This window comes from Choloepus didactylus, chromosome 7 (genome assembly GCF_015220235.1).
Source record: "Choloepus didactylus isolate mChoDid1 chromosome 7, mChoDid1.pri, whole genome shotgun sequence".
In the NCBI taxonomy this organism is placed as follows: Eukaryota; Metazoa; Chordata; class Mammalia; order Pilosa; family Megalonychidae; genus Choloepus; species Choloepus didactylus.
In genome coordinates this window covers 84,086,739-84,111,575 of record NC_051313.1, presented here as the reverse complement: position 1 = coordinate 84,111,575, position 24,837 = coordinate 84,086,739, and the positions used below count along the sequence as shown (strand labels likewise).

Here is a 24,837-nt window from a genome sequence, read left to right as displayed (position 1 = left end):
CATTAGAGGCTTAAAGTCCGGGTTGCTGGTTTCACACACAGCAAAGTGTTTTTAAAGCACCAAATCATCCAGAAGATAAGTGCTTATGAAGTTATCCAAAAGCACCATGATCTGTTGCACAGCTCTTCTATTCTCTGGCTTTTAAGATTTGAATCTAATAAAATGCCTCCCAGCTGTGCTTAACTGCCTTGCTGGGTTGGTTCTTGATTGTTGGTAAGGATTCCCAGCTGTGCTTACTTCCAGCCCTCTGACTTACATTCTGCTTCTCCTATAGAGAACCCCTACTGGAATATGAGTGTTAATACATAAAAGTGCCCCATAAAATCTAGTGATGTAGAGGGCTTTCTCAACCCAAGCTTGCAGTAAATGGAAAATGTGAAACATTTGAAATTAAATGTGAGCATCTAGTTCAGATGTGGGAGGAATAAACTGGATAAGTAAAAGAATAATTATTTGGATCTTCAAACTTTTCAACTAAATAATCTGACTCATATTCATTGTGGAAAAGACTCAAAAATTATATTGGCCTTGCTGTAAGAAACATCTTTATTTTAGTTTTTTAAAAAGTTTCCTTATTAACTTAGAAGTTATTTAATTGTACAAAAGTACAGCATTATTATAGTTTTCTCCCCCCTCCCCCATTTCTATAGGTTTGTTTTCAATTAACTGCATTCTTATCAGTGGTTTATGTCAACGGCAGATAAAAGCTTATATGTCATCTCTACTTCTCATTTTCGCTAGACCTGACTTAAAATTCAGTCAAGTATCATGAGACCATCACCATTCAATTAACATAAGCCAAAAGGTAAGGATGACTCAGTCCAAAATAGAATGTTCTGTCTGAATTATCAGAAAAGTGTCTTCAATCTTCCACTACTAGTTTGCTTTGGAGATTTGGGCTTTCCCTGTTTGTTGGCTCCCATGTGAGAAAGTAAGAAAACAAACCATCCTCACTACCCGTAAGTAAACACTGTATTGGGATCACTTGGGAGATCAAAACACAGCTTATGAAAAGACTCCTAGCACCTCCTGTACCTCTTCATAAATCAGACAATAGCGTTTACTGAATTCTGTGCTAGATGCTCTGTGGGAATAAAAAAGAAATAGAAAACAACAGCCTTGTATTAAAAATCTCATAATGCTGTTGAAGATTCAAAATAAACTATTTCCCCTTTCTCCCTCGGTGTCTCAACATGCCTTATTAGTTCAACCATCACCTCTTAGAAACAGGATTTACAAATCTGTGTCCTAAACCTAAGTTCTTTGCTGGATTTCAGTCTTCCTTATACAACTATTTACTAGGGATATCCTCTTGGATGTCCTGTTTATTCCTTTAGTTCAGCATGTTCAAAACAAAACCCTTCTCTTTCCCTCTCACATCTGCTTCTCTTCCTGTGTTTGCTATTTTCTATTTGTTGTAATGCATCACCACTCTCTAGGCTGCGTAGTCTCGAACCTGTAATTTTCATTAATTCCTACTTCTCTCTTATCTTTTGCTTCTGTCCCAGCTCATTTCTCATAATTGTCCCTCTTTTTCCTCCTTGCCTTTGCTTAGATTGTCGGGGTAGCCTCCCTACTGAATTATCTCTATCTAGACTTTTTCTTCCAATAATTTGCCCTACAGCCCTAGCTGTATTAATCTCTAAGAAAGCATAACACAATCATGTCACTCTTTCGCTCAAAAAGACAGTGCCTCCCCAATGGCTGCAGGACAAAGTCCAGACACCCCTAATTTGTTCTTCGTAGCCCTCTACAACCTGATCCTACCTGCTTTCCAACTTCATTTTACAGAGTTTCTCTTGTGCAAAATCCTATGCTTTACCTGAACTGAGTAACTTGCTGGTCCTTGTATCTGTGCCTTTACTTTAACTTTCCCCTGTTCAATTATATCTTCCCCCATTTCCATTGATTTGTATCCTGCCTTTAAAAATGGGAACTTGTCTAATTATTAGGTACAGAATTAGATATAGACCAAGTTTCAAAGCCGAGGCCCTAGAGCAGGACGGCCAGATTTTAAACCCTGGTTCTGCCCCTGCCTAGCCATGTGTGTGACCTTCACCAAGTTACTTTACCTGTCTCTACCTCAGTTTCCTCTTCGATAAAATGGGGAAAATAGTAACTAATCCATGGTGCTGTGGGGAGGTTAAATGAGGCCAAGTTCTTGAGACAGTGCTTCATGCATATGAGTTCTGGCATAAATGGCAGACTTCAGTTGTAAATGAGTTATTTTTGCCTTCATTTCTAGGGCTTTAACCTATTAACCAAATTCTAATAAAAGTATCAGAAAGTTTAAGAATGAATGAGTGTAAATGAGATATTTCTATATTTGTGGTCATATAAAATACACTACACATCTTAATATTAAAAAAGAACCCAGCTCTTTGCCGCATCTACTGCGAGAATGAAGACCATTCTCAGCAACCAGACTGTGGACATTCCAGAAAACGTCGACATCACGCTGAAGGAACGCACTGTTATCGCGAAGGGCCCCGAGGAACCCTGCGGAGGGACTTCAATCATGTCAGTGTCGAACTCAGTCAACTTGGGAAGAAAAAGAAGAGGCTTCGGGTTAACAAATGGCGGGGAAATAGAACAGAGCTGGCTACAGTTCGCACTATCTGTAGTCATGTACAGAACAGGATCAAGGGTGTCACACTGGGCTTCCCTTACAAGGTGAGGTCTGTGTGTGCTTACTTCCCTATCAACGTTGTTATTCAGGAGAGTGGGTCTCTGGTTGAAACCCAGAATTTGTTGGGTGAAAAATATATCTGCAGGGTTCGGATGAGGCCAGGTGTTGCCTGCTCAGTATCTCAAGCCCAGGAAGATGAGTTAGTTCTTGAAGGAAATGACATTGAACTTGTATCAAATTCAGCTGCTTTGATTCAGCAAGCAACAACAGTTAAAAACAAGGATATAAGAAAATTTTTGGATGGTATCTATGTCTCTGGAAAAGGAACAGTTCAGCAGGCTGATGAATAAGATCTAAGAGTTGTGCAGCAATGGAAACAAGATGCCAGACCTATATGTGATTTTTAAAGATGCAACAAAATTCATCTGTTAATTAAAAAAAAAAAAAAGAATCCATACTCAGGTATAATAAAGAACATTTTATTATGGATTATTTCAAATAAACACAAAGTATACAGAATAAGACAATGTATCTCCATATACACATCAACTAGCATCAACTCATGGCCAATCTTGGTTCAGATATACCCCATCCTCTATTATTTAGAGGCAATCCCTGATAGTATATGTTTATCTATAAACAGTTAAGCGTGTATCTCTAAATGATAAGGACTTTTTTACATAACCATTATGCCATTATCACACCTAAAATTTTCTGATGATAATTTCTTTTTCCTTTTTTTATTAGAGAAGTTGTAGATTTACAGAAAAATCATGCAGAAAATACAGAGTTCCCATATATCCCCCACCCCCACACAGTGTTCCCTAGTATTAACACTTTGCAGTAGTGTGGTACCTTTGTTACAACTGATGAAAGAATATTATTATAATCATATTATTAACTATAGTTCACAGTTTATATTAGGGTTCACCATGTTGTACAGTCCTGTGGCTTTGTTGTTGTTTTTTATTTTAAAAAGTTTGAGTTGTAATGTCATCAAATAGTCATTTGGTGTTTCCTATAGAATCATAAAAGTCATAATTATTGTTTATGGTTCAATGGTTTTATTTAAAAAAAATTATTTTTAATTAGAGAAGTTGTAGGCTTACAGAAAAATAATATGAAAAATACAGCATTCCAGAATACTTGCCTATTGTTAACCCTTTGCATTACTATGGTACCTTTGTTACAAATGATGAAAGGATATTAAAATTGTACTATTAACTATAGTCCACAGTTTATATTAGGGTGTATTTTTTTCCCATATACCACTCTATTATTAACACCTTGCGTTAGTGTGGTACATTTGTCATAATTCATGAAAGAACATTTTTATAATCGTACTATCAACTATAGTCCACCATTTATTTTTTTTAATAATTTACTTTAGTCAAGATCTAAATAATATCTGCATATTCCAGTTGCTTCCTGTGTTTTTAATCTGGAAATTCCCCCTCTGTCTCTGTTCTTTTTGCTGTTTGGTTTCATTACATTATTTGTTAATGAAGCAGAGTTCTTTGTCCTAAAGAGCCCCCCACAGTACAGATTACTGATTGTATCTCCACGCTCGATTTAATATGTTCTTCCATGTTTCCTTTAAATAGGTAGGCAGGTCCAATTCAGGTATTACGGTTTTGGCAAGACTGTGTAACAAGTGGTGTGATATTCTCCTATCAGGAGCCACATAATGATGGAAATCTCTTTTTTTGTGTGTGATGATAACAGCTATCAGTGATCAATACCTAGATCCATTAATTTATTTAGGATTTCAAAATGGTAATATTTTAATATTAATTAATACATTTATTAGCTGGAATATATTTATAAGAACTCCCCCCCCTTCTACTCTTTGTTTACCCATTAGTAAATTTCACACAACCAGGTCCTGATAAATGCTTGATTCTTTCCATTTTTATACCATTTTCAACATAATGAGTTGATTCTCTAGCATCTTACAATGGACATCCATTATGTTTTATTTTGCTTGTTTTTTAGTATTATGAGCATGTTTTAATCCATTGCAGTTATCCTTACAGGTACTCAAATTGTACCACCTTTAGTCATTAGGAGACTCTTCAAGTTAGCCTCTGAGTCCCTTTGACATGAACCAGGAAGTCTTGAAAGCTTCCTCTTTATCTGTTAGGGCAAAATGTTACAGGCGACCACATTAAGTTACAGCCAAGGGTCAGATGATATACAAGTCAGATGGGGGAAATCATTTCACTCCCGAGGAGCCCTAAACTAAGGACTGCTTGCCTCCTATACACATGGAGAGCAAGGAAAAGGGGAGGGGAAGATAGGAGTGGAGACTTACTGAGTGAGAGTGGAGAAAAGTCCCTCAGCCAAGCCTCACCCCCAACACCATAAGGCGAAGGCACCTTAGTGCCCGGAATGGGAGGTCTCCTCCAAATGCGCCTGGGCTAAGAATGCAAATATGCATATGAGAACCTGATTGGCTGGCGAGCTGGGTCTTTGGCTGAAACTCCCTCCAGAAAACTTTAATGCAGTGGCTGTGCACCAAGTCTGGTATGGGCAGGACAGCTTCTCCCAATGAGGCCTGCCAGGCAAAGCACTGTAATTGCCTATGGTCGAGCCTGAAAGATCACACATAGGATTTCAGCCTGGATCTAGACTTCTCAAAGACTTCATGCCCAAACAAGTGAAGAAGAAAACTCTCTAGCCCATGCTTCCTGGTCATACTGGGAGCAAGTTAGAGAGAGCCATGAGAGCATTGAGTCATCTGCGCTAGTTGAGATTTGCCATGATTGTGCAGAGGTCCCTTCTAGATCTGTCTTTCTCACTGGATTCCCTGGCAGCAACTGCAGCAGACTCAATTGTCTCTCTTAGAAGAGTATAAAGTTTTACCTCCTTTCTTCATCAGCAAAATAAAATGAAATGGAAAATTTGAGAAAGGGCCTGAACTATCACTGCAGATGTTGCTGTGATTTGGAAATCATCACACTAGTGCACAGATGATTTGGCGGTTTCAAGAATCCATTCTAGATGTGGCACTAGTTCCAAGTTTTCAGCCTAAAACACTGTCATTTCTCAAAATTCTTTCTGATGAGATTTCATTCAGGAGACATTTGTGGGTGACCTACTGTGTGCCTCTCTCTGCCATGTGCTGTATCTGAGGAGAGGCAGACCTACCCAAAGATTTTGGGAAATGGGCCCTGTATTAGCACTTCTGACATCCTGCTCTGCCCTGCCCATGCACCATCCACCTCCACAGGCACCACCTTAGGCTTGACTCCCCCACAAAGTAGTATCTTCATGCTACATCCCATTATGCATTATTAACACTACTATATTGCCTATCTCCTTTAAAAAAAGAAGTTTTATTCACGTACCATGTGCCTGTCACCTTTTTAAAACCACGTTTTATTCCTCTCTCTCTCTATTGAGACTCAGTTAATCTGCAAATAATTTGCCTCTTGTTATCTATCATTCCCATTGTAGTAACCACAATTTTAAGCAAGAAGGGAGATGGTAGGCTGTGGCATATGAACTTACAAGCGTGTTACAGCAGGACCATTTCTATGGTTGCATTGGCTTACTGTCATGTGTTGGCCTCCATGGAAGTCATGGCAACAGTCCTTTCCTGTCTCCTTTGTCCATGTACTACAAAATCAGTTTCTCAGAAGTCTGGAAATTCTGGGACCATATTAGCAAACATGACTGACCACTGTCTAGTATTAGATTTCCCCAAGTTCTGGTTTTCTAGAAGGAGTCTTGAATACAAGACTGTCCATTAAAATGTCAGTTGGGTAGCTTTCCTGCCATAGTGAGAAGCCAAATTAACTGAGTAGCCAAATTAACTGACTAGGGAAATTTGATAAGGAATGATTTGAGCATATGCAAAATCATGAATTTGTTTTAAAGAGAGTTATGTCAGGGGTAAATTAGCAAGTCAAAGCAAATACTTGTCTTGCTAGTTTGAACTACAAGGACCATCTAAATTCTTTAATTATGCTAACAATTTTGCCCTTAAAATTGCTTGAAATAATGGGCTGTCAACTAGATCTTGAATCTAGTTGAGATACATTAGTGGGTATATTTAATGAAAGATTTGTTCTTCATATGCAAAATATGAATCAACTTAAGATCGTTACCAAATACAACCATTCAAAGAATTGAAAAGGAGGGAACTCTTCCCAACTAATGTTGTAAGACAAATATTCTGATACCAAAGACAGATAAAGACATCACAAGAAAATAATTTACAGGACATTATCTCTAATGAAGAGAGTCATAAAACAACAAAACAAAGCCAGACACATACACACACATACATGCACACACACTTAATCAAATATTAGCACACTGCATCCAGCACTGTATAAAAAGGATTTTACACCATGCAGGATTAGTATAGCATTTTTAAATTAATTAATGTAATATGCGGTATTAATAGAATAAAGGACACAAAACCATAAAATCACCTCATGGGATGCAGAAGATGCATGTGACAAATTCCCATACCAATTCAACAAACTAAGAATAGAAGGGCAGCCCGCCCTGTTCAAGATGGTGGAGTGAGATGCTTCAAGACCCTGCCTCCTGCAGAAGCTTTGAACAACCAGCAAGAACTGGCAGAAAAGTATTTCTCAAAGCTCAGAAGATGACTGCAGTAGCAACGTGAGTGCCGAATCAAGAAAAAGGCTTCTTAAAAGCAGTAACATCTCCTGGTGCCCTGCTGGCCCCTTCCCAGCTCCTCTACAGCTCAGTACAAGCTGGCCCACACTCCCAGTGCAGATCCCCAGTGCGGATCCAGAGACAGCAGAGTGGCCCTTGTGCACATGCTGGGAGCAAACATGTCTGGCCCAGTCTGCCCAGTGGTGGCCTCAGGAATTCACCATCACAGAACTTGCCCAGCATGTAGAAGGCGCCACATGGGACCTCTTAGAGAACACTGTGGGAGAGGAGTCAAGTCATGCTGCCTTGGGCAAGGATTGCTTACTGTAGGGCATACAGTCCAGTGGCCATTCCTTGAGGAAATCATTTCCTAGGGAAGGGGGAGCATTTCTAGGGACATGTGTGCATGCCCAAGATGAGTTCATGCACAGAAAGGATCTGGGAGGCCGCTATGCTTTGGCCTGGAGCTATTCTCTAAATTGATTATATGGATAATCCTTGAAGGAGAGCACTTGCACAGGCCAATCATCAAAGGCTGGGAAAGATTTTCTTCTTCTTCCCCCCCTTTTTTTTTTGTTAGCTCTTGGTGTTTAAGGAGAGCTCTGACATATTATTAGCTGGGTACAGGCTTAAGGAACAGACACTTCTGAGTCTAAATTCTAGCAATTATACATTAAAATATTAAAATGTCCAGGTTTCAACAGAAGGTCACAAAACATACAAAAACAGGAAATGATGGCCCAAGCAAAGAGAAGATAAGGCATTAGAACCATCGATGAGGGGTACCAAACCTGGGACAAACTAGAAAAAAACTTTTTAAATATGGCCTTATAGTACCTCAGGAAGCAAAGTATAGAATTGCCATGCAATCCAGCAATTCCATTACTCAGAGGAACAGAAAGTTAAGACACGAATGGACATTTGTAAACCAATGTTTATAACAGCATTATTTATGACTGCCAAGAGATGGAAACAGCCCAAATGTCCATCAGCAGACGAGTAGATAAACAACCTGTGGTATATACATATGATGGACTATTACACAGCTTGTTAGACAGGATAAAGTCACAGAGCATGTAACAATGTGGATGAACACTGAGGACATTATGTTGAGTGAAATTAGCCAGAAACAAAAGGACAAATACTGTGTGGTCTCACTAATATGAACTAACATTAATGAGCAAACTTTGAGAGTTATGGATGACAACACAGGTTATCAGGAGATAGAAAGAGGGTAGAGATCATACATTTGATCCTGAAGAAGTATAGAATGTTCAACAGGATTGATTGTATAGGTCCAGAAATGGATAGCACAATACTGTGCAATGGTAGCACAATATTATAACTACACTGAACAAAGATGACTGTGAGTACAGTTGAAAGAGGAAGGTTAGGTGCATGTATGACACAAGAAGGAAAGATAGAAGACATAGATACTTAGTGAAGCCAAGAGTGGTCATCAATAGTGACTAAATGTACAAATATAAAAATGTTTTTGCATGTGGTAGAATGAATGGTCAACTTTGCAAGGTGTTGAAAATGGGATGATATTGGGGAAAAATATAATCAATACAAACTAGAGTCTACAGTTAACAGTAACATTGTACTATGTTTCCATCAATTATAACAAAGGCAATATACAAAAGTTAAAGGAGGGTTATGGGATTCTTGGTGGTGGTGGTGGTGGTGGTGGTAGTGTCTGACCTTTTTTATGTTATTTTATTTTATTTTATTTTTTATTATTATTTTAAATTTTTTGGAGTAATGAATGTGTTCAAGGGCTGATTGTGGTGATTAATGCACAACTATGTGATGATGCTGTGAACAATTGATTGTACACTGTGAATGATTGTATAGTATGTGAATGTATTTCCATAAAATTGCAGGGGAAATAAACAGAGGGATACAAGTGCTGGAGAAAATGTGGAGAGAAAATGTACCTATTCACTGTTGGTGGGGAAGTAGAAGGTGCAGCCCATCTGGAGGGCAGTGTGGTGGTTCCACAAGAAGCTAAGTTGGGGTTGCCATAAGGTTGTGCAACCCCATTATTGGGTATATACTTGGAAGAACTGAGAGCAGGGATATGAATGGACATTTGCACACTTCTTTTTATGGTGGCATTACTTACGATTTGCAATGGATAGAAGTGGCCTAAGGGTACATCGACTGATGAACAGAATGATGAACTGTGGTGAATGCATACAATAGAATACTGAGTGGCTGCAAGAAAGAATGAAGCTGTGAGGCACACAACTAGGTGAATGTACCTTGAGGACAGCATTTTAAGTGAAATAAGTCAGATATGAAGACACAAACATTATAACGCCTCACTAATACAGACTAACTATAATGTGCAAACTCTGAGAATTGAATCTGAGAACATAGGTTATCAGGGGAAGTCGTATTGTAGAGGTCCTTAGATTGTAAATTCTTAGAGCAGTAACATCTATAGCTGAGTTGTAATGGTTATCTCTAAATTCAAAGATGTTGAACTCCTTGTGTATAACCTGGTTGGTCTCTGAAACTTTGGGTAGCTGTGTGACACCTGAGACTCACAGCTAGAGTTCAGCAGCTATGAATGTCAGCATTACCCCATAAAGCAATTGTTAAAAAGGCTGAATAAGAGTTCAGACTTCAATTAGAGGGATGAATTAAGCTGATCTGGTTAGGATTAAGGCAAATCAGACTAAAGGTTAAAGGACTATACTGGTGGTGTGTTTTAAAACTTCAACTTCTGTGTGAGACCAAAGGAAGAGATGTTTATTTGGTGCAAAATCTGTATTTTCTGTAGCACACTATGTAATTAAACTTGTATAGTCATTTATTCAAACACTGTAATTACATGGAACTTTGAATAAGGAGTGAGATCTGGTTTGTTTGTACAGGTTAGCGTGAAGCCCTGATACATCCCAAAGTAATTTGGGCAGAGAATAAAAATGTATTTGCAAAGTCCTCTTGAGTTACTGGGAGAAAATGTGGAAATACTAAACTTCCTAAGCTATGGGATTCCTGATATGCTTGCAAACATTGGGGACTACCAATTTAGAAGGCTAAGCCCTTAATCTTGGGGCTTGATCTTATGAAGCTTGTTACTGCAAAGGAGAAGCTAAGCCTACTTATAATTGTGCCTGCGAATCACCCCCAGAGAACCTGTTTTGTTGTTCAGATGTGGCCTCTCTCTCTGAGCCAACTCAGCAGGTAAACTCACTGCCCTCCCCTCTATATAGTACATGACTCCCAGGGATGTAAATCTCCCTGGAAACGTGGGACATGACTCCTGGGGATAGCCTGGACCTGGCATCATGGGATTGAAAAAGTCTTCTTGACCAAAAGGGGGAAGAGAAATGAAACAAAATAAAGTTTCGTAGCTGAGAGATTTCAAATGGAGTTGAGAGGTCATTCTGGGGGTTATTCTTATGCATTATATAGATATCCCTTTTTAGTTTTTAGTGTACTGAAATAACTAGAAGGAAATACCTGAAGCAGTTGAGCTGCAACCCAGTAGCCTTGGTTCTTGAAGATAATTGTATAACTATATAGCTTACACAGTATGACTATGTGATTGTGAAAACCTTGTGGCTCACACTCCCTTTACCCAGTGTTTGGACAGATGAGTAGAAAAATGGGGCCAAAAATTAAATTAATAATAAGGATGAATGAGGGGATGGGACTTTTTGGGTGTTCTTTTTTACTTGTATTGTTAGTCTTTTTTTTTTTTTTTTTTGGTGTATTGAAAATGTTCAAAGATTGATTAGGGTGGAGAATGCACAACTATATGATGATACTGAGAACAACTGATTGTACACTGTGGATGATTGTAGGGTATGTGATTATTTCTCAATAAAACAAAATCTTAAAAAAATAGCCCTAAATATGCTTAAAGAACCAAAGGAAACCATGGACAAAGAACTAAAGGAAATCAGGAAAATGATAGATGAACTCAAAGAGAATATGAATATAGAGATCGAAATTATAAAAAGGAATGAAACAGACTGAAGACCACAGTAACAGATAATAAAAATTTCCTACAGAGGTTCAACAGCAGATTGGAACTGGCAAAAAGAGCGTCAGAGAGCTTGAAGATAAGACATCTGAAATAATTTAGTCTGAGCAGAAAAAAAAGAATGAAGAAAAGTCAATCAATAAGATTAAGTGCCAATTTCTCATCTGAGATCATGGAGGCAATAAGGCAGTGGGATGACATATTTAAAGTGCTGAAAGCAAAAAATTGCCTACTAAGATTTCTATATACAGCAAAACTGTCTTTCATAAATCAGGAAGAGATTAAGACATTCCCAGATAAAAAAAAGCTGAGGGAGTTCAGTGCTACTAGACTGGCCCTACAAGAAATATTAAAGGAGTTCTACAGGTAAAAGGAAAGGACAATAGACAATAGATTGAAGCCACATGTAGTTTTGTTTTTTTAGAAACTTCACGTAGATAGAAACATACATTATGTAGTCTTGTGTATCTGGCTCCTTTGATGCAGCTAAATGCTTTTGAAGGTCACCCATGTTGAAGTATGAATGAGTAGTTCAGTCATTTTTATTTGAAGGTAATATTTTTGTATGGATATACCACATTTTTAAAATCCATTAACAAGTTTCCCATTTTGGGCTATTCTAAATAATGCTACTATGGAACCATTGTTTATGAATAAAGGTTGTATCTATTTTGAGTTACATTCTGAAAATTAATGGTGATATCCATGGAATTGTTATTTGTCTTATGTCAAAACTTTCAATTCCTTCTATTAATTTGTGCTGAACACTTTTTCTACTAATCTAAACACTGTGTTATTTCTGATCCCCTTACTAGATATTTTCTTCTATGTATTTATATTTTTCTTTGTTGTGGTAACATATGTAAGACACATATTTGCCATTTTAACCATTTTATGTGTAAACTTCGGTTGTATTAATTACATTCACAATGTTGTGTTACCATTACCACCATCCGTTACCAAGACTTTTTCATGACCACAAACAGAAACTCTGTACCTATTAAGCTCTTCTGTGTATGTCTGAACCCCTTGATTCTTATTTTGCTTTCTGTGATATATGGCATCCTTTAGCACTACCCAATAGAACCTTCTATGTGAGGCAGATGTTCCAATCTGCACAGTCCAATACAGAAGGCACTAGCCACATATGGCTAAGGAGACTGAAGAAGTGAGTTTTAAGTTTTTTTTACTGTCAATTAATTTAAACTTAAGTAACCACATGTGGCTAGTGACTACCATATTGGACTACACTAGAGTATCTCCTTTACTCCTCCGTTTTCAATTTGAAATACTTAGCCTCATTCTACTTCAACACATTTCACTGAAAATGTGTTTGTATTCAGCTTGTTTGTTCTGAATTTCATGTATATGAATTTCATATATATATATATTTATTGAATTCTGGTGGTAAATTTATGTTTACTTCATTTCCTGTGTTTTCAATATAGTTTTCATTATACTAATAATATATATTCTTAGATATATGGGACTGTATGTTTGTATTTCTGTTTATGGAGTATTTAATTTAATGTATTATCTCTTGAAATTGGGTGCTTGCTTTTCTTTAATTTTTTTTTGCAAGTAAAAATAATGTTCACTGGGGAAAAATATTGTAGGAGAACAGAATATATAAAGACAATAAAAATCACCCCAGTGGCACAAAGCGGAGATAACCACTACACACACATGCTTTGATAGACATGGTTGAGTTCTTTCTATATACAAAACACATTACTGATTATACAGAAAATATGTGTTTATTTCCAAAAAGTTGAAAAACATTGAAGAGTTTGGTGAAAAAAATAAAAGTAATCTATAATCAAAGAATTCATAATTTGACCACTTTTATTGTGGTTTGCTTCCTTCTAGTATTTTTTCTAAGACCTGTAGGTAGATGAGTGTGCAAGAGGTAGGGAAGTTGGTAGGTAGGTGGATGGATAATTAGATAGGCATGTTGAAGAAATATTTTAATTATACTGTAGATATGCAGGGTGTGCCAATAAAAGCAGTGTTTTTGCTTCATTTTCATCTGTGCCATTTTCAGATGAAAATGAAGCAAAAACATATACCACTGTGAATATGTGGTATCAACAATGGTAGTAGTGGCCACTTTGAACATTCGTAGCTGTAAAGTAATAAAAATAGGTATGGTTAACATTTATGCACCTCATTTGTTTATTAATTGTATCTGACTTTTTCATATTATGAGAATTTTCCTATAGTGTAAAATAAAATTCATAAGTGTGATTTTAATGATTGCTTCATATTGCATTTATGTATCCTAATTTATTTAACCAGACATTATTAGACATTTAGAATATTTCTCTTTTTTTATATATAAATAATATTGCCCTCTACTTTTAGTGCCTAAAACTTTTCATCTCTGATTATTTCCTTAGGATATTTTCTTAGAAGTGAAATCACTGGGGCAAATGGAATGAGCAGATTTAAGACGCTTGACATATATTGCCAAATTGCCCTCCAGAACGTTCTTTGTTGCTCATAGGAGAAAATATATAATCCCTGTTCGGTTTTACCTGTTAATCATTTTTATGCAGCTTTCCTTTGAATCTTTAAACTTCTCTTTGGTTTTAGGACTAAGAATTGTATTCTAACAAATGTTTCTTTCAAGGGATTAGCAAAGTAATCACAATGTTATAAATAACCAATATAACTCTCCTATTTTTCCTTTGTAAAGGTTTTCAGATAAAACATTTTTCATTGTATAAATTGTTTCTTTCTAGGGTGAACAAGGAGAAAGAGGAGATCCAGGTCTGGCTGGCATTAATGGACAAGAAGTAAGCCTAACTTTCTTTTTTTCTAATATTCTGCTCATATTTTTCCCTGAAAGATGCTGACTATCTCATGCTATTATTATTTGGCCATCCATGGAAGAGCTAGCCACAATCAAAGCAAAATAAAGAATGAAGGCTGTTTTTCATGTGGCTCAGCAGAGGATCAGCATTTTTGGTTTCATTACAGTGTTTTTTAGTTTTGTTACAGGTTCATTACCCTGGCTTTATATATTTCATATTTGTACTCAGCCTTAACAGCCCTTTCTTCCTTGCTGTTTCTGGCTTACTTTTCCTCTGGCCTTCCTTTCTCTTCTTTCTTCTTACATATTTTCTGCTGTGGTCTGTGTCCTTACCCAGGCTTCACTCCTTGCCCCCTGACCCTCACACTAAATTTCCCGGCAGGGAATAATCTGTATGCACAGGATTGCAACGATGAAAAGAAAAGGAAGAACAGAAGAGGGAACTTGTGTACCTGCACTGTTTGCTGAAGCTGCCGGAATGCAATATACCAGAAATGGGTTGGCTTTTAACAATGGGGATTTATTGAGTTATAAGTTACAATTCTAAGGCCATGAAAATGTCCAAATTAAGGTATGAACAAGAGGATAGTTTATTCTCTGCTTTGAAGTGATTAGCCTATACCAGAGAATGGGAAACTAGGTGTTTCTCTCTTAGCTTCTCTGAGCTCTCTGAGTTCCATCTGTCTTTTATCCTCTCATGGGACTCCATAAGAAACAACTTAATCAAAAGGTCCCACCCAACAATAGGTCTGCACCCACAAGAATGGAGTAAAAGAACATAGTCTTTTCTGGGTACAACACACTTACCATCCATTGTACCAGTTCTTCAATCTCCGGGATACTATCACCTGTAACATCCTCAAATCACAGCCATCTCCTTCTGTTCTAGTTTGCTAATGCTGCTGGCATGCAAAACACCAGAAATGGATTGGCTTCTATAAAAGGAGGTTTATTTGGTTACACAGTTACAGTCTTAAGGCCATAAAGTGTCCAAGGTAACACATTAGCAATCGAGTACCTTCACTGGAGGATGGCCAATGGTGTCCAGAAAACTTCTGTTAGCTGGGAAGGCACGTGGCTGGTGTCTGCTCCAAAGTTCTGGTTTCAAAATGGCTTTCTCCAAGGACGCTCCTCTCTAGGCTGCAGTTCCTCAAAAATGTCACTCTTAGTTGCACTTGGGGTATTTGTCCTCTCTTAGCTTCTCCAGACCAAGCGTCTGCTTTCAAGGGCCAGCTTCAAACTGTCTCTCATCTGCAGCTCCTGTGCTTTCTTCAAAGTGTCCCTCTTGGCTGTAGCTCCTCTTCAAAGTGTTACTCTCAGCTGCACTGAGTTCCTTCTGTTATGTCAGCTCATTTATATGGCTCCACTGATCAACTTAGACCCACCCTGAATGGGTGGAGCAACACCTCCATGGAAATTATCCTATCAGAGTCATCACCCACAGCTGGGTGGGGCACATTCCAAAGAAACACTCAAAGAATTACAATCTAATCAACACTGATAACGTCTGCCCACACAAGATTACATCAAAGATAATGGCGTTTGGGGGACACAATATATTCAAACTGGCACACCTTCCTTTCTCCTTAGGACAATGATTACCCAAGAGCCTCACTCCAGCTCCTATGATGAAATTTGAAGGATAGACCAAGTCTGGGTTTTCCTCTTATTTGTACTTTAATCTTATTTCAGGTAATCAAATTCACCACTCACCATAGATATACTAACTTTATTGGGGCAAGGGACAATAATAGGAATTGTTTTTCCTCACTGTTTCCAGTAAAATATAAAATGTTTTAGACAAACAAACAGACAAGGCACCCAGTGTTCTTTTTTACTTTAGTTGCTCTTTTTCACTTTGATTATTATTCTGGTTATTTTTGTGTGTGTGGTAATGAGGGTGTCGGGGATTGATTTTGGTGATGAATGTACAACTGTGTAATGGTACTGTGAACAATCAAATGTACGATTTGTTTTGTAAGACTGCATGGTATGTGAATATATCTCAGTAAAATGAATATTTAAAAAAAATGTTTTAGAAAGGATCTGAAGAGCCACTACTTGCTTTGTGGCTGAAAGAATAAGGAAACACTATACGAGGCTATATTTGGTTCCTTGATGCCCTAGAGAACTCATGAAACCCTTCTTGAAGGTGTAGGTTATGACCATGGGAAGAGAAGCTAAAGACCAATCCTTGGGGCCTGTGGAGAAAATAAGAGGGATACCTGAGGGACCTGTGGAGAAATTAAGAGGGATACTTGAGGGGGCTTCCTCCAAATGAGAAGTACCCCTGGAGTTAACACTAGTAGTTATCACTGGCCAGAGGCTCTGACCCCCATAGCTTTACTCTTGTTTACTTCCTAAGTTGCCCCAGTTCACATCTTTGATATGTCTCTCATTCTCATTCCTCTCCGCTTTGAAGTGTACCTGGCACCAGAGAATGGGAACTAGCACCAATGGCTTGTAGCTAGGAGAGTTTCTTTACCCTCTTAGAGGTATCTGGACACTGGATGTCAGAACTATTGGTTCACATGTTTAAAGAGAGTATCTGATTCATCTCCCTACCCTGTCATTGGAGGTCCCTGGTGAAGTGGAAAGAGTTCTGTAGTGGAAAGCCAGAGCTCAGTTTGTGTCCCAGTTCTGTCACTAGCTGAGCAAATCACTTCTCAGAGCCTGTAAGGTGATGAACTTAGAATAGATTCTGAAAGTCCCCATCATTACAATGTTCTATGATTATACAAAGTGATTATTAAGATTACAAATCTGAAAAGCATGCTGAGATTTGAAGCATTTGGACAGAGGAGAGATGGGATTCAAGCTGTGTTATAAAAAAAAAAAAGATTACTATTATAATATGTTCTGTTAAATGGATAGACTTTGGGCCTTTGTCTATGTTTTCTGTTCTTTCTTCTGTAATCTCCTTGAGACCAAAGACTATATCTTGGAATCCTTACTAATTAGTAAATGTTTGCAATGAGTAAATTGTCAATTAGTATTTTTTGAATTTTAACCTGAAAAAATTGAGCGGTTATCCCAATAGTCTAAAATATAAGTAATAAGAGCCTAAACTAACAGATAACAGAGATGGAAGGATGATATAGATGGTGATATTCCAGAAGCAAAATATATGTCATTTGTCACTTGATTGGATATGATAAAGAGAGAAAACTCAAAAATAACCAAGCATTTTGACCATTCATTTTTGGAAGGGTGTTAATATGTGAGAAATGCTAAGTGTGTCTAAAGAGATGAATTGTAGTGTTCCAAAAGATAGCCAAGCTACAGGTATATGGGCTCTTTGAGAGAGGAGCAAAACAAAGACTGTTAGTGTTCATAAAAATAATGTTGGAATTGAAATAGAGAAATAGGGAAATAATTTCCCCCCAAATTGAATGAAACTGGAAGGAGTTTTGAGAGGTTGGACTTGGAAATATATTCCCAGTAATTCAGAGATTTGGAAAATTTTCTCATGTTGTCTGAAAGGTGATTTGGCTTTTTAGAATAAATTAATTGATGCACACATATATTTGAATGCCTACTATGTCCCCAAATGCTCTGCAGCTATTATGTGAGTCTCAAAGCTGAGTGAGACCGAACCTGCTGAGAAAAAGTCCACAGCACAGTGGGCCTTTCCTCTTCCAAAAGCATCTTAGAACAATCCTTCACATGCCCTATCACAGGGGTGTCATTTTTTTTAGCACCATAATTGTTTAATATAGCTCATTACGTACATCATAAAGCATGACAAAGCACATTAACTTTTCTCACTTGGTTTCTTAATTAATATGTTGATGGTATTATTTTCCTTTTCTTAATTTTGCCAAAGATATTCAAGAGTTATGGCTAAGGAGAAATAGGGAAAAGTAAAGAAAGTTCTCTCTCCCTTCTACTATCACTATGAGTAAAGAATCTAATGTTCTGTTATTACACCATTGGTTGTGGTGGTGCTAATATTGTGTATTCTTCGTAAATTGTTTTCTTGAGGGATTTGAAATTATTTGATGCTTATCCCAGTCTTATGTTATAGCTAGAGCAGGGGTGATAGCACCTTATTTTTTTAGAGGCAAGAAATAGAAACTTGGGGAAATTAAGCAACTTTCTTTTAGGAAATGGTAAATGGTAAAATCAACCTTTAACTCTAATGTTTGACTGAGAAGTCTCTGATTTCCCCACTAAATCCTGCTACATGTGGCAATGCCTATTATTCAATGCTAAAATAAACTGACTCTACAAACTAAAATAATTAAGCATTTAAGACATTTTACTCTGACTTACAATATGTGCAGGTACACATTCTCTGAGAATGAAGAGTATTATAATAGCTATTTCAATTTGAATTAAAGTCAAGTCATAATGAAGATTATAATGTCATAAATATTCAGTTAGAATGTATAGTGAACAAACTCAACAATCCAGTTCACTCCAGCTACTTTCCAAGAGAGAAAATTGAAAGAATTTATATTCTCACTAAATGAATTCAAACAGCCTTTTTACTGATATTTTTTATTCTCACATATTACATATACCTTGATGTAAATGTACATTTAAAAATGTTTCTGTGCCAGCTTTCTCACAAAATAGGCAAACTCATTTTGGAAAATGCAAACTTTTTTTTTTATTTGAATAGAAATATGTGGCAGGCCAGTCTTTCTCAATGGCGCCCTCTTGACATTTTGGGCAAGACAATTCCTTTTCAGAGGACTGTACTGCAAGAATGTTTAGCATCCTTGGAGCCCACCAACTAAATGCCAATAGCAGTTCCTATACCTTGGGAAAACAAAAACCATTCTGATACATTTCCAAATGCATCCTTGATGGAGGAGACACATTTATTTGTGTGCGTGTCTGTGTGGTATATGTGTGTGTGTGTGTGTGTGTGTGTGTAGTTGTGTGTGTATGTGTTGGGTTGATCTCCATGGTATTACTAAACACAAGCTCATATTTCCCTTAAAGTGTAAATAATGCATACCAAACAAAAATTTGAATTGCTAGAATTTAACCTTCAAAATATAAGACCTCAGCTTTACACACATTCTTAATTCATAAACAAATGATTTTGATCATGGCCTAATATGAAGTATATTCAATAATGGCATCCTAGAATGGACTTGAGAGAGAATGTTGTAAAGTTGGTTGGTAATATGACCTCTGAAGCCAGTCTACCTGGGTTCAAATCCCAGCTCTGCCAATAACTAGCTGGTATACTATTTGGTAGAGTACTTAAACTCTCCATGCCTCAGCCTCTTCATTTGCACAATGAAATGGTAGTGTTGATAGCACTTACCTCAAGGGATTTTTGTGAGGATGAAAGGGGTTAACATATATAAACCATTTAGAATAATGGCTAGTTTAAGAGCTATATAAATATTAGCTATTACTAGAAACTTGATAAAATAGAACAAATTTATATCTAATAGATTTATCTTTTGAATATGTGATTTTGTTAGGTTTTATTATCTCAGAAAAGTAGATGTTTCCTCCTCTGCATCTTTATCAGTAATAAAGAGCATTAAAATATAAATGCTTATCAGAATTACAGCATCCATATTTCAAAAATAATCATGTTAATCTTCTTATACCAATGCAAGCTGTACTGTTAAATGCAAAAATATTGAAATCACAAAGCCAAAGATATCAGCTGGTGACAGCTGTTCCGTTGCTACAGAATAAGATGCAGTTGGTGGAAGCTGGGGTAAAGAATTAATTGATAGGCTAAATTTTTTAAACATAACTTACATTATTGTGCATGATATTCTGATTTTAAAAGATTATACATACCATGAAGAGTAATTCTTCCAACAAAAATTAATTTCATAATCTACCTACTTTTACAATTCTAGTTGTAATACTGTCCTTCTGCTTTCATATTGCTTTAGAGAAGAGTTCCTGTCTCAGTACAACATGCAGAGTCAACTACCCTGCTTTTGAGAATCTTTATATTCTTACATTTTTATAGAGAACCTTGATAATAGATATCTATTTTATTCAATATTGAATTCAGAGTCTGTTTCATTTGGTTCTTTATGCTTTATGGTGAGTACTGTCCTTTTCTCCCTAGAATTCAAAAAGCATTGGTAGCAAGCACCAGTATGACACAAGGAGAAAAATTGCACTTGAGCAAAGCATTACTGGTCTGTTTCTAAGAGCCTATTATGATGCCATGTCCTTAACAACATTGCACTTTGTCACAGGAAGACATGAGTTACATAGGTCCACTTCAGCAGCCATAAAAGTAGAAGTTTGATGAATGCAGAAGTACTTCTCAATTGCATTTTATCCTGTGTAAGTTAAAGCACAGTTGTTACATATCCATCACACTGAGTACAAAACTCAACAGAAAGAACTATTAATTATCTCCTAAATTTTAAAGACATTTATTAAGTGCCTATAATGTGCTAAATGTTTTTACAACATAAGTTTCTCATGCCAACTCTTCAAGATAACTATTAATTATACCTACTTTATAGGGAAGCTTTCATAACTTACACAAGATTACACATAAAAAGCCATTCCTTTACTGCCTCACCTGAACTCCACACCTCCAATGTCTTGGCACCTCCAGCAGAATTAGGCATCCCTGGGAAGTGCTCCCTTCACACCTGATATATTCTTCTATGATGGTACCCAGTATTTACATAGACTTGTAATTGGTTGCACTATCCCCCCCAACCATTTCCACTACACTGAGAACTCCCCTAGAAACAGGAGGATGGATCCCCAGCCACTGTATAGGCACAACTTTGACAGCATCCTTCCTGCCCATAGTTGATTAAGCCAGGGTTGCTTAGGTGACTCAACTGCCAATAAGTCCCCTCCCTAGAAGTTGCAACGAGCATTAATTTGTCAGGCAAGAAGCTTTAAATTTTTAAAATGTATTGTTAGGACTTAAAATATATACAACATATGTGATGGCTATGAATCATAGTAGTAAGTGGAACACCAGTGTACCCAGAACTCAGTGTAATAACTAAGGCATCATCCTTCCCCTTGAATCTACCTGTGTGAGCCCCCTCCTATCCCCCACACCAAAGACAACCATTTTCCTGAATGTTGTGCATAATATTCCTTTCCATTCTTAAAAATAATGTTTTTACATTCATGTATTCATAAGGAATACATGGTCTAGCCTTGCATGTTTGCAGATTTACAATAAACTTTGTTGAATAAATGGACAGTTCTTGTCTTTCTTTACCATTACTTTCTTGATGTTTGTCCTTTCTCTGGGTAATTTTGTACCAGCAAGAAGAGGAACTGTCTTTTTAATATATTTCTCAGCTCAGTAAACAGCATCACCTTTCAATCAGTTACTCAAGCCAAGTATGAGTCAGCCTTGACACCCCCTTTTCCCTGCCCCCACTTCTGGTATATTTACAGGTCCTGGCAGGTCTGCCTCCCAATATGTACCAACTCTGACAATTTCTCTCCGTCTCCACTGTCACCACCCTGTCCCAGCCATACTGCTCTACTGCCTGGAAAGCAGCAATAGCCACCTTTTCTGCTTTCACTCTGGTTGCCTACAATCTATGTTCCACATTGTAGCCAAAGTGATTTTTTTTCATAAACACAAGTAAAATCATGTCATTTCTCTGCTTAAAACACTATGTGACTTTCCATTGCATTTAGAATAAACCTCCCCTTCCCCTTTACCATATCCTGCAATTCTCAAATGCCGTGGCCCCTGGGTAACGTTTGACTTAATCTCATACTCCTTACCTACTTGCTCATGATCTTTCTTTCACCGTGGGGCCTTTGTGTTTGCTATTCCCTCTACCACACACTTTCCCCCAGGATCACTGAGTGGTTGAATCTTTCTGAAGTATCAATGTCACCTCCATACAGGCAGTTTTTGACCACCCCAACGGAAGTAGCTACTATTTCCCCCTTCACTCTCATCTCATACATCCTATTGACCTGCTTATTATCAGTCATCCTCCTTTAATAACATAAGTTCCATAAGGATACAGATCTTGACTTCTTGTTTTCTGTATCTCCAAAGCAGCTCTGTCCAATAGAAATATAATGTGAGCCACAAATACAAGACAAATATAAATATATTACATTTTCTAGTAGTCATATTAAGAAAAGTAAAAAAAAACAGATGACATTAATTTTAATATGTTTTATTTAATATATATCAAAATATCATTTCAACACATTATCAACCCAAAAATTACTAACGATAGTTTACAATATTTTTTGTACTAAATCTCAGAAACTCAATATGTATTTTACACTCACAGCACATCTCAATCAGACTAATCATGCTTCAAGGGCTCAAAAGCATGTGACTCATGACTACTGTATTCGACAGGACAGATCTAAGGCCTAGAAGAGTGCCTTACATATAAGGTATACAATAAATGTTCATTGAATGAGGGAAGGAGGAAGGAGTGAATTAATAATATCTATTCACTGAAATGGCACAGTCTCCTCCTCTAGGTATTCAGAATATGCTGTTACCAAGTTTTACTCTATGGGTATATATAAATAGAGTATGTGTTGCTTGGGTTGGACAGGAACACATCTCAAATATGATTTAATTTTTCATTCATCATTTTCTAGAAATATTCCAAGGTAATAAAGAAGAAACATAGCAAATGAGTCTTATTCAAAAAAGTACTTATGCAAATACAAATTTCTTTGGCCATTTAGATGCTATTTTCATGCATTAAAACTTTTTTCTTAAAGTATAAGACTATTCTTTGCAACAAGTCTATTTTAATTACCTAAATTACTTTTGTTCCTTTCAATTTATTATTGGCTTCTACATTGAGTGGCTACAGGGAGTGGCATTTGGCATTATTTATTCACTACAAAATGTGAGGGTGGTAATAGCTGGATCCCTCAGCTAGCAACAGAAGTTGCCTAGATTTACTGTGTACTGTATAGTTTTGGAATATTTCTTTTTTCTATTATTGTTCTTCCCTCATCCAAATGTGTTAAAGATGAAGGAAGATATTTTTTCCTATTTACCACATAGACAGGATGTGTCTATCTAACTGTCTTGCTGTAGAACTGATCTCCTCCAAAGAAATCATTGTGGCATCCCTGAAAGCTGTCACTTCTGAGTCAGATCTACTAAATTATCATTAAAACACCCAAGAGTCCATAAAACTCATGAAAATATTTGTCTGATATACTGTCTATGCTCTGTATAGTATTATGTAATGTCTTTATAAATCCATGTTAAAAAAGATGGGACATCCTTTAAAACAGGAAAATGATTACCTTTTAGCTCCAGCTTTTCATGAGATAGAAAAAAAAAAAAGTGCATTCTTCACTCCTTTTCCTCACAATTTGATTTCCTGATAGAGATGTAATAATGTTTTTGATTTATCTCTTGAATTTTTTTCCTGCAAACTTTATAAAGCCCAAATCAATGCTAAATCAGAGTTATTTACAACATCCACAAATTTAATCCAAAGTGGATACTTAACAGCTCGTATAGATCTAAATGATATTCTCCCAGATGGTGAATTAATGCAATTTTAGCAGGAAGCAAAGTTGCACAAATATGCAGTATTGAGGACTTGCACTGATTTAATGTATCTGTCCCCAGCACAGCACAGATGTTGCTTATCATTTTAATGCTGGTTTCTCTATTTCTCTCCAAACTACACACCCAAGAATGAGATTTAGAAGTTCAGTCAATTATGATTAAATTTGTTAATAATGATTTGTTGGAATTTGAAGCTTTCTGTGGACTGTGTGTAGAAGTCACATTGTTTGTGTTCTTCGTACAGGGTTTGAAAGGTGACTTGGGTCCTCCTGGTCCACCTGGCCCAAAAGGAGACAAGGTATTTTATTTACCCTGCAAAGTGCTGACTTCTTCTTAGGAATACCCCACTTAACATATGCAGTGACTTCTCATTGATAAAATTTAACTGCCAAAAGCATTTAAAAATTAATCAAAGCCTGTTATGTTAAAAGCATTTGAACAAGAAAAGTCTTTGGGTTCATTTGCTCAGTTTGGAGAGACTGTGTGTGCAATTACTATTTGATGCTAACTCTTGTTTGTAAGATTTTTCTTTTCTCTCCCAGCATTAGTTATTCCATCACCGAGTTAGCAAACTTGTTCCATATCCAAGAACTTTGCCAATAGCATTGAGATGCTACTATGAAGGTAAAGCAGGTGGCTCTTTGAGGGGAAGGAAGCTAACTGAATCTCAAGTCTTAGAATAACTGCTCCATTTCCTCCCACTTTTCCTCACTTATTATTTCATAATGGCATATTGGCAGTGACTTTGGAAGGAGACTTAAGAAAAAGTGAAAGCAAGAGTTGCTTTTAATAAGGATATTAGATGATTCCAATTTGATGAGACTTGTGTATTTTTGCACAGTATTTTGTTCTCCACTCTTAACACATTATCATCCTTGTCTATGTGCAATATTTACCTCTACATTAAAGGCAGTCTTACAAATCAGTCTCCAATGACTGATTCATGCTACGTCACTGTTTCTTAGCAACTATTGGTTATTTTTATTCAGTTTTTCCAAAGAGTAATGATTATATAATGCCAAGTCTTAACCTTTAGGGTAGCCATGCTAGTTGAAAAAAGAGAAAGTCATAGAATAAATGACTCCGTCTGAGAATAAATGCAATATCTCAACACACTGTCCATGGTCTCCATAATGTTCTCCTAAATAAGAACCATAGCACTGATGCATGATCTCAATGAAAGTTCCTATGAAATAAATAGAGTTTCTGAGACAATAAAGCATACAGGCATCATATAAATAAAAAAAAATAATGAA

The 24,837-nt window shown here is 36.8% G+C and overlaps 1 protein-coding gene and 1 pseudogene across 1 annotated transcript in view; both read left to right on the top strand.

Moving 5' to 3' along the window:
- The window catches only part of COL19A1 (collagen type XIX alpha 1 chain), a 341,781-nt gene that overhangs the window by 146,699 nt on the left and 170,245 nt on the right, over nucleotides 1-24,837 (top strand). The window contains exons 13-14 of the mRNA XM_037844663.1: nucleotides 14,012-14,065; nucleotides 23,826-23,879. Coding sequence (XP_037700591.1) covers nucleotides 14,012-14,065; nucleotides 23,826-23,879 — 108 coding nt within the window. The remainder of the gene's footprint in view (nucleotides 1-14,011; nucleotides 14,066-23,825; nucleotides 23,880-24,837) is intronic.
- On the top strand, nucleotides 2,402-3,028 carry LOC119539936 (annotated as a pseudogene).